The following is a 20,247-nucleotide window of genomic DNA, read 5'->3' as shown; positions in this document are numbered from 1 at the left end:
ATGGGGTAAATTAAATGTGCAAAAGCTTTGTCTCTGTAAAATTTAAAGATACCTTGACCCTTCCTAAGTATACCTAGGAGCTGGACTCTGAGTGTTATAGTGGCCATCGGGGAGTGAAGAGATGAGATTAATGCTCCCGGGCAGAACACTCATGCACCTAAGATATTTCCAGCTAAATCACACAGTGAGGATCATACATGAGATGGCCAAATGTTACAATTAATCCCATTCACTCTGATATAATTAATGAGAATGGTGAAATAGAAGTGTAATCATTTCTCCAAGAGGAAATGTCAACCCATTAAATGGGATAAGGCTTATTACTGTCCATTGAAGCAGCAGGCTTTTGCCCAGCTATTTAAATTGCTGAGTTGGTGTGTTCACAGAGGTAGATGTTGGTGGTGGGCTGTGATAGAGGGAGGGGATACTTTTGAAGAGGATTTTGTGTGTATGTGTGTTTTCTGGTTTGTTTTACACCAATGACAGCATTTTGAAATGACTGCAGTTCTAGACATTATAATAATTTAGTAAGCATAAAATATAATTTCTAAATATAAGTGGCATTAAAAAGAGCATTATTCAACTTAAGTACTTATACATTTGTGTAAAATCAAGTGCCGTAATCTTGAAGTAGCTTTTTATTGCTGTTATGTTAGTGCATTAAAAATCATAACCCATTTTAAAATTACATGTCATAGTTAATTGCCCTTGTTTTCCTTGACACTGCATATGGTAGATCAGAGTGAGTAGAACTGGATCTAAGACCTACTATCTATTTAGCTTGCTGGGAAAATATGTTCATGATACTTGAGCAGCTTTGTAGGATTTATACAGTAATTCTCTAAAAAGTTGGAAAATGGTGTACTGAAACAATAATAAAAAGATGGACCGGGAGACCGTGTATTTTTCCAGGTTACATGGTGATATTTCCAAAGTAATAATGCATTAATTGAAGTTATATTAGGATTTGTTAATTGCTTTTTACTACTTGGATTTCATAGGTAACTTAGGGAATTTGTGTAATTGCTTTGAATAACTTCACTGGCTTTATGAAATAAATGGTAACATTGATGAAATTTTTATGGAATCTTGCGTATATTAAATACTTAATACACATCATGTTGTTAATGTTCAGAAAGCATAGACAGCCTTTAGAAATAATGCACATAATATTGTGGGGTTTGGTATTGCTTTTGCTTAATTTTCATAGTTTGCTTTCTGTAGAAAGTCCAACTTTGCTATTTACGAAGTGCTTTCCAATGGCTAGTGAACTGATATATCTTTTGGGGGAATAGGCAGTAATAATTTGGAATTCAACTTTTAAACTATGTCATATATTATTATGGCAAACTTTCAAGAGTTCTTTTATATATATTATTTCTTTGTATATAACCGTGATCTTTTTCTCCTGATAACAGGCAAAAGGATAAATATTTCTTAAATTGTTTTAAGTGTTTAGGATAAAATCTTACAATGTTTGTTTTATAACTTTACAATTAGCAGATGGTTGTGGATGTAATAGTTTAATAGTTCAATGGACTTTAATTTCAGTTAATGAGATATCATGTCATATCAGTAGGGCTAATTTGCTTAATGAGCATTATATTCTATGTACCTCTTTAATTCATAAAACACAGAACATCTTTTTTTACCCTGGTGTCCCCATGTCTCAGTAAGTTGAGAATTCTGGGGAGATATTTATTCTTTCTGGTCTCTGTGGCACATTTTGAGGCCACATTGTTGAGTTGATTTAGATACAAGAGTAGTTTAGTTATTTTTTTTCTTTTCTAGTGGTGTTTTTGAAAATTCCAGTTAGTAAGAATTTGTTTTCAGTAAAGTTTATTACAAAAACTCTTTTCTAACTTTAAAAATTAACATACATCTCACAAAAATTGTGAATTAAGATTCTTTTTTATTGAAATAAGTAGTCTGAAGTATAAGGCTCACTAAATCCCATCAACTTTCAGAGACTAACAACCTGTTGGGGAAAAGAGTTTCTACACAACCTGTGCTCTGTCAGAATAATTTAATTAGAGGTAGTGGTATTTCACTGTAATTTGTTAATGAGCACATTCTGCAAAAAAACAGAGAGAGAGAATGATTCTTCCTGAGCACTGATAATTTTGTGTATTTTTAGCTGGATTCTGTCAGAAGAAACAGTTTTTATTGACTTTCATGGCATAGAGATGCCTGGAGAAAGAATATCAATGAAGTGAGCAGCAACTTAAAATTTTCTGAGTTAGTAAAATGAATACAAGGAAGAATGCAATGATCTTACTGCTTTTTCAATAGGGTAGATATAAAAAATAGCATGCACAATATTATTGGACTATTGAAAATCAAAACTTTATATTTTGATGACTTAGTTCTTTTATATCATCTCTACTGCTTGTTTTTATATTTTTCAATTTCATATCAAAGACAAATATCATAGATCTTTATTCCTTTCTTTGATTTGTGGCAACTTGTATACAGATGTTAGTTAAATATTACATGACTTTCCCTGGAAAGGAAATGAAATAACAGATTCTCTAGTAGATTTCATAACATTTTAGAGATTATAATAAAACCTTTTTTTTGGTAGGGAAAGACCAAAGTTTTTAAGAATAAGAAATATTTTTGTTTTACGAATTTAATCTTACTGTGGTAAGTTTGATACCGATTTATTTCATTTCATAGATAGTTTATGCTAATTTTACTGAGCTGAAAGGGGTTTAGGCCACTCTCGTTGAAGCCCTATCAGACATGAGAGGCTAGGATGACTTATCCAGGCATTTGCATCTTGTATCACCTCCATTTAACATGTTCTTTCATAATTGCCACTGCAGAGAAAGAGGGTATCAACTTTTAAATGCTTCTGCTGGGAAGTGGTATGTGGCACTTCAGTCCCCAGATTTTAATGACCAAAGCAAACCACATGGTCATGCCCAAGATGAAGGGAGACAAGAAGCATCATCTTTCTGAATGTCGGGGAAGGGGAGAAAAACTGAAATATTGGTGACTATTAGTAATACCTTCCTAAACCTTAATATTCTAGCAGTATGGCAAAATAAGTCAGTGTTTCCCAAGCAGAACTCCAAGAATGGGGTGCAGGTGTGCTACAGCTACGTGTGGTTGAACTTTTTATAGTTCTAAAAATGTGAAGGCATTTTTATAATGAAGCAGTTTAACAATTAACTGACAACACTTAAAATTATATTTGAATGCTCTTTTGTGTCTTTCTCTAAAAACTTCTAAAAGCTTTTATTATTTTCTATTTTGCTGAGTAAGACTTGCATAGACCCAAGTCTCTCCATAGCATCTCCCCAGAACCCCTTGACTAAGAGCTCACCCTTGGAACAAATACCAAAATGTTCCCTTACCTATTGAGTTTCCCCAGTTACCTGACCATTACTTTTGTATCAATGTGTTGATCCGAAGTAAAGATTTTATACAAGCATTTGTTTTATCATTCTTTTAATATAATTTGCTTGTATTTTTTACTCATAGTTTTCACTCTTTAATTCTAAAATAGAAGATACGTATAAATTGTTTAATGTTTTGTCAGGTACTAAAGAATCATTACATTTTTAAATTTTTTCAGTTGTTTATTTTTTTTCCTCCATCATGTCCTTTTTCTATTTTATTTTTCCTTCCTTTATTGGCTTTTAATGTCGACAGTCTTATTCTTGATGGAAGTCAATAATTAATTTTGTGTGTTTTTTAGAATTAGTGTCTATATTATATTAAATTTTATATAGGTTTTTAAAAATAAATTCCTTAGAATGAAATTGGTTGATTGTTCTGGACATAAAATTTACTAAATATATGTAAGTTGTAGATACTGCTGACCCTTTGCAAAATTTTTCTGATTATAGAAATGATTATATTTTGTACCTATTTTAGACTTTTAATTATTAAATTAAATGAACATGGATATTCAGTATTCTAATTTAGATTTCTGGCTTTAATTTTAAGTTTTTTATATGCTTTAAAGCATTTTAAAGATGCAAATGACTTTAAATACATATCTATATGTACATATTATATTTTTATAGTTATTTATATATCTTATATAGTTACAAATACTATATATTGTATTATTATTTATATATTACATATATATGATCTGAAAATAGGTTATCTGAAGCTATACATTCCTGCAGACCATTTTGTCTTTAGATTTCATCTTTACTTTTGTTTACTTTCCCAACACAGTGAATAATTTGGATGAAAGTTGGAAAGACTTCAGAGTCACAAGAACCTCCTCCTATTTTAAGATACTAATTAAGTAATAGAATAATGACTCCCTCAAATTGGAATTCTTGTGTCCTTATTACTATTCTCACACTTGGTTTAAATGTTTTATTTAATACAAGTGTGATCAAATGAAGCTACATGCAGGATAGATTTTGTGGGAACTATACCCAAAACAGCTGTCTTAGGCAGAAGAAATTTTGGACTCTCTTAAGCAGACAGTGAGAAAATTCCTCTATGAGATTGAGTATAGCACTACATGATCAAGCTCTAAAAGCCACTTGTATGATTTCACATTTAATCCTTTAAGCCAAAATGCCTCATGCCAATGCAGAATTCCTTATTTTACCAGCATATATATACCTCGTTAACAGTATACAGGGAACCAATGAAGTGGAAGAAATAGAAAAGAAGCCACTTTGGAATGAGACGCTCAGAAGACTGAATGATGGCACATCACACATGATAGTGATGGCACAAATCAAAAAGATTATTAAATCAAACACCTTACTATTTCATGTCGATGACATTAAGGATTTAATAAATATGTTAATATCACTGGTTAAAATGCTTGAAGAGCATTTTTTTGTTCTGTGAGAAAAAAACCCCCACAAAATTAACTTCTGTAATTTATGTATACAAAGAGACGAGTACCTTAAAATAGGATGTTTAGCAAACATTGCATAAAGCTATTTGCTCTGGCTCTAATGGCCTGCAGGTATAAAGGCTACAAATGGTATAAAAGATAAAAACATCAAGAGTTTAATCTGAGAGCCCAGATTCTGTGTGAGGATTATTCAGGTAGAAGCTCTTGTCTTTGAAAGTTTGATCATAAAATGTAATTCCACCTATGAGAGTAAATGGCTGCAGCTTCATGCAATGAGGAGGGATTAGAATGCCATGTTTGCTGGTATGTACCAAAGTGCACAAACCGTCCAAAGGACACTTTTATTTCAAGAGGTTATTAGCTAATAGAAAAATGGATTGTGTGCTCAAATGTTGTTCACTGTAGATTTGTTGAAGGAGAGTTATTAGCTTGGAAAAATAGCTTACTTAACTGACATTTTGGAGCACCTAAATGAACTTAATTGAGAACTGCTAAGACCATGTAAAAAATACCACACATACACAATCTGTGGATTTGGAGCAAAAATCCAACTTTGGAAAAAAGATAAAAATGATTCACTTGCGATAAAGAGAAATTGTGACTGTTAAAGCAATACCTGGGTATGCTTGAAGTAAAGTTTATTATTTAAAATAGTTAATTTGGTAAAATGTAAAGCATTTGCATTTCGACAAGGAATTCTAACAATATTTGTCAATGTAAGAAAAGTGTCATGAAATTTAATAAATGTATCCCTCATGGTCCACGACAATAAAGAACTTTCTGTCGATTGGAGGAAAAGTGATGAATTCTGTGCTACCATTTTAACCACCAACTTTTGTGAATTGAAGTTTTCATTGGGGTAATTATCAAGAATTTGATATCTCAGTCAGAAAACATAAAGTTATTTCATGAAAACAAGCTCTATAACTTTATATTCATTTTTCTTCTATTTAACTGATATATAATTGACATATAACATTATATTAGTTTCAGGTATACAGTGTAAAGATTCAATATTTGTATATACAGTTGACTCTTGAACAAAGTGGGGGTTAGGAGTGTTGGCACCTTCTCACCATGCAGTCAAAAATCGATGTATAGCTTTTGATTCCCCCAGAACTTAACTACTCTCCCCTCTGTATGTGTGGGAGATTGGTTCCAGGACCTCTCTCAGATGCCAAAGGCCCCGATGCTCAAGGCCCTTACATGAAATGGCGTAGAACAATGCATGCAGTCAGCCCTCCATATTCGCAGTTGGCTGAACCTGTGGATGTGAAACCAGGGAATAGGGAGGGCTGACTGTATATTTATTGAAAACAATTCACATATTATAAGTGGACCTGCACAATTCAAACCCACTCTGTTTAGTGGTCAACTGTATTGTGAAATGATCACAGTAAGTATAGTTAGGATCCTTCTCACATAATTAACTTTTTTCTTGTGATGAGAACTTTTAAAATCTACTCTTTTATCAACTTTCACATGGGCAATACAGTATCATTAATAAGTCACAGCATTGTACATTACATCCCTGTGACTTAATTATTTTACACCTGGAAATGTGTACCTTTTGACTCCCTTTACCCATTTCAACCACTCCTCAACCGCACCTCTGGCAACCACCAATCTGTTCTCTGTATCTCTGAACTCAGGGTTTGTTTGTTTTTAGCCAACATATAAGTGAGATCATATGATACTTGTCTTTCTCTGACTTATTTCACTAGAATAATGCCCTCAAGGTTCATTCATGTTGTCACAGATGGCAAGATTTCATTCTTTTTTATGGCTGAATAATGTTTCATTTTCTTTATGCATTTATCCATGGGTGGGGACTTAGGCTATTTCTGTGTCTTGGCTATTGTAAGTAATGCTGCAATGAACAGCATTTTTATCTATATTTAATAGTCAATATGTTTCCTAACACTTTGTATTTCATTTTTTATCACAGTTATATACTATAAAGAAAATGTGATGTTTTTTTCATCAATGTCCGTATTTACATTTCCAAACTACCCCTAGTGTATCACACTCTGCATTTGTGAAATAGGTTGATAGACTGTGGAATGCCTACCAAGTTTTTCTAGGAAAAACTGTTCCTCAAATTGAAATTCAGAATGGGCTGGGCTCACAAAAGAACATCTAAGCATATTTTTCAGATTTATGAGCAAACTTGGCACTTAATAACCACGCTTTGTTGTAATCTCTAAGTAAAAACACTTTGAAATACTTACTGAGATGCCTTCTTCCTGTCTTCCCCCCTCCCATTTCTTCATTAATAAATATCTAACTCATTAATAAATAGGAAGACTTCTGTTAATACTGTAAAAGTATTTCTGTTTTTCCAATATGCTTTATAAACAACAATTCATGTGGGAAAACAATTTAAAAGGTGAAAGGCATATTTAGGCACAAAAATATTTTACAGTGTTTCTTGTAATTGTTTCTAAATGTGATGAGATGTTTTACTTGAGCAAACATTATAAACCATATGCTGGTATTTGCACCTTTTTATCCCTATGGTTTATGCAGCCTGCTAACACATTTATATGTAAGACTCGTGGTTTCCTGTTAATGTTTTATAAGGATATTATGGTTTTACGGTTAACATTAGTTTGAGATATTGCTTTAACAGTGAAAAGTACTTTTAAATAATTATTTGCCTGATGTTTAATTTTGTATTAATCATATTAACACAGTAACTACATATTATGTAAACTGTGCAATAGCTACAATAATAAATTTCCTGTTTAACATTACGATGTTTTTAGCCAAAAACATTTAATTGTATATAGTTTTAATAATTAAATAATAATCCAGTGGATCAAGACTGGTTTTTTAGTTGTCTTAGGAAATTTATTTCCTTTTCTCTTATGTAATGAAATCAAGTACTTCGAGTTATCTGAGCACTTAAGCAAAGTTAATTTTTTAATGTAAGGAAAATTGTTCTGTCCTAAGAATCTTTCAAGTTAAGTTTCTTGATCATAAAGGCAAGTGGAGTAACCCAAACTTTCAAAAAGTGGGGGCACCTGTATGCACATCTGCGTTGGTATGGCACGTCTGGTTACAACTAATGTGGACACATTTCTAACTGAATCCAGAGTTTACACTGGGATTCACTCTTTGGGTTGTGCAATTCCATGAGTTTCGACAAATGCATAATGCATGTGTCCACTGACTCTCGTACAAAATAGTTTCACTGCTAAGGGTGTATTTTAATTAGTTTTAAATATATCATCACCTTTTCTTAAAAAAAGTATATTAAAAATGATAAATCTACTGTATGTTTTGGAACAGAAATTGAAAGTCTTATTCATTGTGTTATTGGAGTTCTTTACCTACTGTCCATTAAGAAAATGTTTTATTTACAAGGACAGCTTGGGTCCACTGAATTAGATCTTTTTTCATAAGAATCGCATGTCTATGATGTTTACCTTATTTCCCTCATCTTCAAAGTTAAATTTTAAACTAATTTTAGTCATTTAAATAATTAAACCATGTCTCTTGTATATCTTTTTCTCTCTTCCAGGGGGTTTCTGCCCTCCCTTTTTTATTTATAACCAAATTTTTCTTGTACACAAATTTTGTCACAGCCTTGTAAAACCTTTTTCAAAGCCCATAGATGATAAATATAATTTATAAGTCATGAATACATATTAGCACCTCAACTAGGATTCTGTAACATAGCAGTTTTCTATTTTTTCCCATGAACTTCTAAGTTTCTGTAAAAAAAAAAAAATTCTTCTTGAGTATATTTCAGCGCTTGGTCCAAGGGTGCAGGTGAATCCTAGCAAATTTGAGAAAGTATTCCTAGCTGTATCTTAGTCACAAGCGAACAAAATGACAGGCAGTAAGCATTGACCGATGGTTAAAAAATGGAATTCATGTGTTATCCATTGTATTAGTTTGTTAAGGCTGCCATAACAAAATACTATGGGTTGCTTAAACAACAGAGACTTATTTTATCACGTTTTGAGGCTGGTGTGGATTCTCTGAAGACCTTTCTCCTTGGCTTGCAGAGGGTCATCTTCTTGCTGTGTTGTCACATGGTCTTTCCTCCATGTGCATGCGTGTCTATGTCCAAATTTCCTCTTCTTATAAGGACACCAGTCATTTTGGATGAGGCCCCACACATATGAACTCATTTCATCTTAATTACCACTTTAAAGACATATCTCAATTACAGTCATATTCTAAGGTACTAGGAGTTAATGCATCAACATATGGATTTGGGGGAACACAGTTCAGTCTATAACACCCATTGAAATTAGTAAGCATTTTATTTGTGTGACTTGACAGCAGTAAAATTTGGTTATCATTGATTAAGCACGTCACTGTGAGCCAGGCACTGTGCCTGCATTAATTCACAATCACAAGATGAAGTTAGATTTCACCAAGGAAAACTTCGTCAGTTGGCAGTGGACTTATTTTCATTTATGGTGTTGATTCCACTGATTGGTGTACGAAGGGAATTACATAGTACAAAACATTTCTGTAAACCTGAATAATGCCAAAAATTTTGCTTATTTTATTTTAATATTAGAGCAAATGAGAATTAGCATTTGTTTTAAAAACTCAGAACAATTTAATAGCATATGTATTAAACCAATTCATAGTGGTTATAAGTTAGGTCACACGGGATGATAGAAAAACTAATTGACTTTAAATAACTGATCTTTATGCAGTTTCCTCCAAAGTAATCTCCAGTGTTGAACTCTTTGAGGTCAACCACTTCTCATTCATAGGATGTGCAATGACCCTTTGTAGGAAAAGAGATTTTTTTTCTTCTTTCTGATGCATTTTTCCCCAAAGGCCTCCTTCTTTTTCTCCCTGCATCACTCTGACACCTGAATCCAAGTAGGTAGCTGGTAGCAAATTAAGAGAATAGTCCGTTGCAGTTAAGAGCGGGCAAATACACCAGCCTTAAGGGGCTCCAGCTACTCGCCTCTGTGGGATGTTGAAGGTATCTCCAATTTAAGAATTCCTTTTGAAGATGCTGTTTATTTTTGGTATTTACAAAGATCTAATGTGGCTTTATTCTCTTCACAAACGTTTGTCAAGCCCCTTTGTCATTTCTGTACCTTTATTGTTTATTAAAGGTTTGAGTCTCAATAACTTAAGAGCCATGAGCTTAGAATCCTTTAACTTTTGAAAGGGGAAAGAAGACCAGGAGTCAGACAGCCATGGGCACAGACGGTGCGCTGAGCTCTTTCCCTGTTCTGTAGAATAGAAATAACGATACTGCATTCAGGAGGTAATTGTTGAGGTTCAAGTACATAACCTAATTCTAAGAATCTTGTTCAATGCCTGGCTTTCAGCAAATACTCGTTCATTTTCTTTTACTACCAACAACCTAATACAAAGCCAGAATATTTGAAGTATTTGAAGTCCCCTGGGTGTTGCTGCTGTTGTGGTTGTTGAATGTGCTATAGCAGGCTAGGCATACTTCTAAGTTTCCCATCTGTTTTCTAGTTTTTTGAAAAGATGTAAAATATTAATCTATACAATTGGCGCCTAGATATTTAATGAACATTTATACTATACCTTTCACCGCTAGGTATCATAGGAAACAAAAGAACCAAGACTCTTGCAAAACCCATGGACACGGACAATAGTGTGGTGAAGACCTGGGGGGTGGGCCACAGGAGTGGGGTGGAGGGGGTGAATTATGGGAAAAGGGGGGACATCTATAATACTTTTAACAATAAAGATAAATTTTAAAAGAACCAAGATTCGCTGTCAGGAAACCAAAATGAGTATACAGTCGGCTTAGAGAGAGAAGATCTAGTCATGTGAAGCCATTAATAAGTAGACATTATTTATTATAGTTATTATTATAATAAAAATCAAGTGCTGATGTGTTTCTGTGGACAAAAAATGTAAAAACAAATGAAAATGAAAATGAAAAATGTACCGTCTTTTTGGACGAGAACATAGACTGCTATCTTCTGAAGAACATCCCAGTTGACTTCCCTTGCGCAGTGGCATGGAGGATGGGGCCATGGGGGGCCTTCCAGAAGAAGCGATGCATGTGGGTGTGGATCACAGTGAAGTGGGAGATGCCTAAGAAATCTGTCTCACTGGGCAGAATATGTTTTAGAATATGATGTAAGTTAAACCGAAGAGACCAAGTAACCAAGTAAAAAAGAATTAAGAGAGCATTGTATACTAGGTAAAAGAATTAACTTATAATAATACAGATTTTAAGCAGGCAGGGGAAAATTGCAACGGAGTTTTCATCTAGGAGTGGGTGGACAGTGACCTGGAGCAGGGAGAAGACCGCCTGGGCAGCAGCCCCAGGATTCCGGTGTGGATTGATGAGGGTTAGTGCTAGAGCGGTGAAAGCGAGTATGAAGTGCAGGAGAGCATGTAATATTTCTGAGCCAGATTATATGTTCTTCTTTTTTTCTTAATGTGTTTCTTTCTTTTTTAAAAATTTATCTTTATTGTTGAAAGTATTGCAGATGTCCCCTTCCACCCCGCACGCTCTCCCTGCCCCAGGACTTCACCACACTATTGTCTGTGTCCATGGATTATGCATATATGCTTATAAATTCTTTGGTTAATCTCTCCCCACCCACCCCCACCTTCCCTCTGAGGTTCATCAGTCTGTTCCATGCTTCTATGTCACTGAATCTATTTTGTTCATCAGTTTATTATGTTCTTTAGATTCCACATATGAGTGAGATCATGTGATATTTATCTTTCTCTGCCTGGCTTATTTTTCATAGCCTAATATTCTCCAGGTCCATCTATACTGTCCCAAAGGGTATGAGATCCTTCTTCTTTACAGCTGCATAGTATTCCATGGTGTAAATGTCCCACAGCTTTTTTATCCACTCATCTACTGATGGGCACTTTGGCTGTTTCCAGATTTGGGCTATTATAAATAGCAGTGCTATAAATATAGGGATGCATATATTCTTTCTGATTAGTGTTTCAGGATTCTAAGGATATATTTCTAGATGTGGGATCACTGGGTCAAAAGGCAGTTCTGTTTTTAAATTTTGAGGAACCTCCATACTGTTTTTTCATGATGGCTGCACCCTGCAGTGTACCAGGGTTCCCCTTTTTCCACACCCTCGCCAGCATATGTCATTTCTTGACTTATTGATGGTAGCCATTCTGACAGGTGTGAAGTGATACCTCATTGTGGTTTTAATTTGCATCTCTGATGATTAGCGACGTTGGACATTTTTTCATATGTCTCTTAGCCATCTGTATGTCCTCTTTGGAGAAGTGTCTATTCAGATCCTCTGCCCACTTTTTAATTGAATTGTTTATCTTTCTCTTGTTGAGTTGTATTGGTACAACAGCAGACATATAGATCAATGGAACAGAACAGAGACCCCAGAAATAGACCCACGCCATTATGGCCAATTAATATTTGACAAAGGAGGAAAGAACATACAGTGGAGTAAAGAGTCTGTTCAATAAATGGTGTTGGGAAAATTGGACAAGTACATGCTAAAAAATGAAACTAGACCACCATCTTACTCTATACACAAGAATAAATTCAAAATGGAAGAAAGACTTAAATATAAGTCGTGGAACCATACAAATCCTGGAAGAAAACATAGGCAATAAAGTCACAGACATCCCGTGTAGTGGAATTTTCACTGATACATCTCCTGTGGCAATAGAAACAAAGGAAAAAATAAATAGGACTACATCAAACTAAAGTTTCTGCACAGCAAAAGAAATCAGCCTCAGCATACAAAGGAATCCCATGGTATGGGAGAAAATATTTGCCCAGGATGCATCTGATAAGGGGCTAATTTCCAAGGTGTACAGATGATATGTTAAGTATCATGAATACCTTTTGTGATATAAAAGGTACTTCCTATACAAAAATATGAATAAAAGTTTTTCATTTTGATTTCTCAGCAGTGTTTCCCCAAACAGTATTTTGTTTCATTTGTTGTCTATAATAAAATATAAGCAGTAGATGGCATTGTTCTATAGAAAGGATTCCCATTTTTTACTTTTAAATCACATGTTATATAAGATGGGATAATTAAGTACCTTATGGGATACTTCTATTCCAAAATCAAATATGTTGGTTTAACATAATTTAATATGAGATATAATAACTTAGTATGAGATACAGCTTTTATTTTTACTTTGAAATGTTTGAAAGATGAAGGATGATATATGTGGGATTATGTGGAAAATAATATATCCAGTAAAGTATTTTATTACTGTTATCAAGGATTTTATGGTTACTGAGGGAAACAAGGGTGCTTGTTATTTGTCTGTAGTCTTGTGCACATCTCAGTGAATTTATATTAATGAAAACAAAAGAACTGTCATCAATTCATATGAGGGGTGGGAATATTAATAAATTTACTTAGATCCTTGAAAAAGGCAAAAGGTGTATATGATTACATTATGTAATGTGTACCTATTAATGCACTCCAAAATGTATCCTATAAAATTGTGATCAAGACATAAAATCACATGTTTACAGAACTGAAAAAATTGCTCTTTCTTTCATTCCTTTATGTTATTCCTGCAGATTTTTTTTTTCAAAGGTAATGATTAAGGATTTCAAAAGAGTAATCTTTCTTAAAGAATAGTTTTATTATTTTATTTTGGCTTAAATATGTCTATTTCTACATTTATATGTATGTGGTTTAACTTTTGTTTTGTTACTGATAAGACATAAACTGGTGGAGATTGTTTTTAAGAAAAGATTTTTCAACTTTAAATCATTACATGTAAGACAGAGATAATTAAAATACCAAAAGCTTTTGGACTTTTTTTACTCTTAGAGAGAGATTTTTAGTTAAAATTTATTTTGAAATACACCTTTATTTTCATTTTTTTCAAAAATGTGTAAAATTGTTACTGCTTCATAGAACCATTTTAAGCACTGTGAGAACTAGAAATTGCACTTTATTGACCTTTTAATTACCATAGGTTTTGTAATTCTCTAGCATAGTGGACATTCAACATTCTGCTTTCTTCCTTTAAACATTCACACAAAAATTATGTATCAGTACTGTGTTCCAGGAAATATGCAAGGTATACAAGATAGCTTAGAAAATTTACTCAGAATTACCTCTCACAGCGAGTGTCAGGCACGGCTATAAATGGATGGTAGTAGGGTTCGGATTGCTACTTGAAGACTGAGAGCAAGGGAGTTGTTCTAACCTCAGTGACTTTGGAGCTGGGATCCGAAGGATGAGTAGGAGTTTGTTGGGGGTGGCGGGCAACTTCAGGGAGAGGCATAGGGGGCTGGCTGCGCAGATGTGCCTGAGGCCCAGTGTCCAGAGGAAGAGGAAGGAAGCGGGAAGGCTTTGGAACAGGGCGGTGCTGGGAAACAACTCAGAACCACAGTCTGATATTCTTTATTATGAAAATTCTTTTAATGATGTAAAAATACCATTTCTGTCTTTCATGTTACTGTATTTTGTCTTTATCCTAAGCAGGATATAGATTTAGATATTAGTTGTTTCCGCTTTTGGAGTATAATTGGACTCCTATATTTATTATTTTTTACAGTGAAGTTTAGCAACTGCAATGGAAAAAGAAAAGTACAGTATGAAAGCAGCGAACCAGCGGATTTCAAGGTGGATGAGGACGGCATGGTGTATGCCGTGAGAAGCTTTCCCCTCTCCGCCGAGCACGCCAAGTTCCTCATATACGCCCGAGACAAAGAGACTCAGGAAAAGTGGCAAGTCGCAGTAAAACTGAGCCTCAAGCCCACCTTACCTGAGGACTCAATGAAGGTAGTGTGTCTGCATGTTTGAAAGTCAGATTTACACCATTTGAACTAAATACTATATACACTTTGTTTCACATCATGTTAATGGATGCCCAATATTTGAATTTTTTATCAATTTCAGTCACATCAGTAGTATTTTGTTGTGTTTTTAATCTTATAAGATACTTAGACCAAATGTATTTTAAGCAATCCAAACCTATATTTGAAAAGTTTGTTTACACTTTGAGAGTTATAACTTAAATTAGAAGTGGTTGTTTATTTTAAATTTATTAGAAGCTTTACAAGCTGTTAAATATAACCACAGAATAAACAGTCCTTTGCAAGATTTCACCAGCCAAATTTGTTAGATGAGAAGTTCAGATTTACAGCAGTAACAGGAAAGCACTTCTGGCAAGGAGTTTTTGTCTTGTCCCTTAATAATCAAATTGGAAGTATGAATTATTTATACTGCCAACATGACCTTTAGGAATAATATAATCCCTCTGGTGGAAGCTGCTATAAGCCACGATAAAATAAATAACATACATTTCCAACAGAGTACAGTTCGATTCAATTCAACAAAAATTTATTGACCACTTATTTTGGATAAGTCACCATATTAAGAATTTTAAATAAGATTCAATAACTTCTCCCGTAAAGTTATGATAACATTACTCGTTTGAATATTCTACTTCTTTGAGTTAATTTGAAACCAATATGAGGGGACACCATACTCATATATTCTGAAGTTTATGATCGCATGAACTGTGACTATTACATTTTGTATATTTATTGTATACCGCAAGATAGGAATACACACATTTATTTCTGGTATTTAATTGTAAATGTGGTGTACACACCAATAAAATATGAATAAATATATCAAAGGAAAATATGTATCATTTTTCTTTTATGCTACTGTCAGACTTTCATTATGTGAAATGTAATTCGTTAAACTATTAACTGTTTAGGGGAATCATGTCACTTGGGTAATATAAAGTGAGAAACTGGTAACTAATCGAGTGAAAAGTTGCATTTATTGTTGATGATTCGATGTGTTCCAGCAAACTAGCTTGGATATTTTCACTGAAGCAGCAAGGGCTAATGGCTAGAATGTCTACAGATATAAGGAGAAACAGAAGAAAATGTTGACATCCAGACAAGATTAATACCCCATGTGCAAAGTGGGCCATCTTCAGCATCCATCACGGCTGACATAGGTTTAGAATAATTACAGCATTAATTCTGTGCGATTTAATAGGGTCATAAATACTTGAGACATTCCTTAGCAGTATGTATTAAACTTCTCTTGGAATTCAAATTATATTTTAGCACATCAAGATCTAAATTTAATGTACAGTAGCACATTACCTGAACTGAGGTTTAGACTAATGAGAAATATATAAAAGGGTCTTATTAAATTTTGCTCCATATTAACTACTATCTAAGATGGTTTATAGAAACTGCAAATAGTTTACACAGCTGTGCCACATAATAAATTGTTTGGAATTCAGTTTTTTCAATGAACAGTTTAACCCAAAAACTTTATGATGTCTTCTGTTATTTTAATGGGGGGACAAGGAAAGGGCCTCCGGACTTATATTCTTGTTCATAATAAACTGTGATTCCTACACTTTCAGGTATCCATTGATATTGATGTAGTTTCAGAAATTGTTTCTCCTAGTATTCAGGAATGTCTTCTTGTATTTTAATGCAAAGGAATCACAACAAATTGAAGAAATAGTATTCCCAAGACAATTGACTAAGCACAATGGCCACCTACAAAGGCAGAAGAGAGACTGGGTTATCCCTCCAATCAACTTGCCAGAAAACTCCAGAGGACCTTTTCCTTTAGACCTTGTCAGGGTGGGTGGCACAATTTTCATTGTCTTTTAGGCATGTGTCAAGTGTATGTTAGAAATGCTTTTATCTATGTTTTCACAAGGTAGAGCTTATGACATATATGTACTAAAAATATTTTTCTATAGATGAAATGTCTTGTGTTGTAAAGAACTTCTCATTTTTTTATTATCTCAGGTTTTTATAGGTTGAGCTCTCTGTAGCTCCTATACAGATAAAGCTTATTCAGTTTGAAGACAGGAGCCCTAACTCCAACATACATTCACACCCATACCATAGCCTTTGCCATAAAATGCACACGACTTAGCTTCCCTGTCTGAAAGCTGTACTCTCCACGATGGTCTTTGCCCTCTACAGATAGCTTTGGGGCCAAAGAAAAAGTAAAGGAGAAATCATCGTTAAAAATGCCAGCACTAAGTGCATTTGAGGGTTTTTTAAAAGAAAAAAAAATAACCTCTGATACCATTAACAGAATCCCTGGGGCTGTCCAAAAATATAGGCTTTCAAATCTGAAAAGTCAGTTTTTTTAGTTACTCTAAATGCATACTATCAGCTGCAGAGAAAAAAATTACAGGTATTTCTATGTGTTTAGCAAAATTAGCAACCTATTATTTATTACTGAAGGAAAATAAGACAAAGTCATTGATTCCCATTTATTAGAAAATAAATGTTTCTGTGGCTGATTAATTTAGCATTACAGTACACACTTACTGAAAGCTGTATTTTAAATAAGCCATTTTTTGTGGTGTTTATGATATTCTATTGCACATTATAATTCAATTTAACAGCAAATGACTTTACCCAAAAAAAGGTGTTTCTTATCTTTCTACTTTAATGGAGAATGAGAAAAAATAATTTTGACTTAACTTGAAAAATAATAAACTAGATTCTGTTACTGGATTAAGTGTATTTACTTAATACACAAATATCTCTTGTTATCACCTCCAACAGTATTGCTCAACTGGCCCTTTTTTCTGTACTGTCCTTCTGCCTCCCTTTCTGTAGCCCGATCCTATGATTGTTCATCTATAAACATAAGAATTATGGTATTTGAAGGAGAAGGAAGTGAGCCCATGAGCATAATTTTTGAGAGCATAGAAATATATTTTAAAATCACTTCTCGTATGATTTGTGATTTATTGATAAGAAATTTGGGGTAGTAAGTGCCACTTGAAAGTGATATGGAAAGTTTTGGTTGCAATGAATAATGTCAATACATTGCAAGTGCAAAAATTTGATTTCCAGGCTCAACCATAATCTCAGAGTTCCCAAGTGAGGCTCTTTCACACGATAGTTAAATAATTATTTCTTATCCTAACTGATAAGAAATGTTTCTCATTAAATCGGACACCTGTTGTTTGGTTAATATTCTAACCTGCAAATTCCCAGGATGGAGTTTTTGATGCTGCTTAAAAACTGACACTCCTTCCTTTTGACTTTTTGCAGTGCTTCTAGTGAGCGTCTTTTAGATGTTAACATTGCCTTAGTCTCTCTGGTGATAGGTGACATCTCTTTTTGAAGCCTATCACCAAGAAACAAGGCCCAGGAACAGGACCGGGAGCATTTCAGTGGTTTTCTGGGAGGAGGTGGTGTAACTTTGTCACTGGAAAAGGGCACGAGGTGTGGCATACTGTGTCTCAGATAATGAACTCATTTAGTCTCTCATTTAATGTGATTGTCTTCTTGACCCTCAGATCAGGTCCGACAGAGATAAAAACCTTTCACTGCGGTACAGCGTAACTGGGCCAGGAGCTGACCAGCCTCCCACTAGTATCTTCATTATCAACCCCATCACAGGTCAGCTGTCAGTGACCAAGCCTCTGGATCGGGAGCAGATAGCCCGGTTTCATGTAAGATTTCAACTGCTGATATCCTATGTCTTAACACTTTTCTAAATGTGTGCAGAGCTTAACATTTGCCTCTCATATCAGTCTTAAAGCTTTGCTTCTGAGAGTTTTAACACATGACATGCACTTGTAGCCTTTTCAATTTATTTTAATAATTGTTTTTATAGAATTGATGAATGCTCATGGTAAAAAATAAACGGTACTGAAGAAGAAAATGAAATTGCCTAAAATTGCATTACTCTTTACTTGTTGATACTTGCTTTCACATAGGTGGCTAAGAACTTATAAGAACAAATTTACACGTAGGGGGTCAAAACTGTTGCTTGTAAATTATGTAGAGATCACAACATTTTTAATAGCTGTATAGTATTCCATTGAATGTACAGGCTATAACTTTAAAAGAGTTTCTTATTAATAGACATCTGTGTTTGCCATTTGCCGTTTTATCTGTTCCTGCTGGTATTATTACTGCCATTAAATAGAGACCTAGGAAATGGATAGCACATTTTTGTTTTGTCGTTTGTTGGCAGTATTCTTTCCAGAAAGATTGTCATTTTGATATTCCTACCAGAAACTGAGATTTCCCTGATCCGTATAACCCTGCTAAAACTTGGTTTCATCAGCACCAATATGAGCAATCTTTTCTTAGATATATTAACTAGTTATATATTTCTTATGTTAATTTTTGTTCTTTATTTTTCTATTTTTTAAATTTTCTTATTGAGTTATAACCACCTTTTATATATAGTTATATGTTCATAATTTTAAATATATACTGGATGGGGCAAAAGTAGGTTTACAGTTGTTTGCATGGAAAATAATTAATAAATAAGAATATAAGAATAAATTGTTTCAAGTACTCACAACAGTAAACCTACTTTTGCCCCATCTTATATATATTTCAAACTGATTTTTCCAACTTAAAAATAATGTTGTGTTGAATATTTTAAAATGCAAGAATTACCTAATATTAAAATGTCAATTCCAGGAAGCTTGTCTCTGTTTTCATTTTTTTCTAGTCCTACTTGTACATTTTCCTAGAACACAATTTCAACGATTTTTTTCATAAGTTTAATATAGAAACCTAAATTGATCTTTACCACTTCTTTAATTTCAACATGAATAACTAAAACTTTTGATGAAATTATTTTCTTCCAGAAGAATATGTGCACATTGTAAAAACTTCTCAAATAATATAGAAATAAACCTTTTCATAATACAATATTAATAAGAAAGTAAAAAGGATTTGTAATCCTAGTACACAAAACTAACTTTTTTCTTTTTTTCGTTTTTTAACACTTTGGCAATATGCTATAAAATATTTCGCTGTGGATAAATTCATAAATGTTTTCTTTTGAAATGAGAACCATTCTCTGAAGCCAGCTTTTGCCACTTAGCAATCATAAGATTTAACATCTTTTCATGTCAGTAAAAATTATTTATTTAAATCTTTTTTAAAAAATATATATATCTTTATTGATTTCAGAGAGAGGAAAGGAGAGGGGGAGAGAGAGATAGAAACATCAATGATGAGAGAGTCATTGATCAAGCCCACAACCCGGGCATGTGCCCTGACTGGGAATCGAACCCAGATTGCCTGGATCCTAGGTCGATGCTCAACCGCTGAGCCACGCCTGACCGGGCTATTTAAATCTTAATTTTTGATTGCTCCAAATTATTTTGTTGAATGAATGTAACGTAATTTTAACTACCTATTAGTGGATATTTGGGTAATTAAGTTTTTTAAAATTTATTTTGCAAGTATGTATAACAATGAACATCTCTCTGTACATGTCTCTCTTAAATCCTTGGAATAAATTCTTTAAATTGGAATTATTTTGAGGTATATAGTGAAATTGTTCTTAGAATGGTTGTGTTGTGTTTTACTACCTGCCCACTATATAAGAAATACATTTATTCCATTATCAATTCCAGGCATTATTTATTTCCAATATAATTTATAAAAATTTATTGATATTTTAAGTTGCATA

At 33.7% G+C, this 20,247-nt stretch overlaps 1 protein-coding gene across 1 annotated transcript in view; it reads left to right on the top strand.

Moving 5' to 3' along the window:
• Positions 1-20,247, top strand: part of CDH2 (cadherin 2) — a 207,880-nt gene that overhangs the window by 133,021 nt on the left and 54,612 nt on the right. The window contains exons 3-5 of the mRNA XM_087819025.1: positions 14,348-14,574; positions 16,269-16,415; positions 18,104-18,259. Of these exons, the coding sequence (XP_087675151.1) occupies positions 14,348-14,574; positions 16,269-16,415; positions 18,104-18,259 (530 nt within the window). The remainder of the gene's footprint in view (positions 1-14,347; positions 14,575-16,268; positions 16,416-18,103; positions 18,260-20,247) is intronic.

This window comes from Miniopterus natalensis, chromosome 7, assembly GCF_054644295.1.
Source record: "Miniopterus natalensis isolate mMinNat1 chromosome 7, mMinNat1.hap1, whole genome shotgun sequence".
NCBI lineage: Eukaryota > Metazoa > Chordata > Mammalia > Chiroptera > Miniopteridae > Miniopterus > Miniopterus natalensis.
This window is presented reverse-complemented; position numbering and strand designations above follow the sequence as displayed.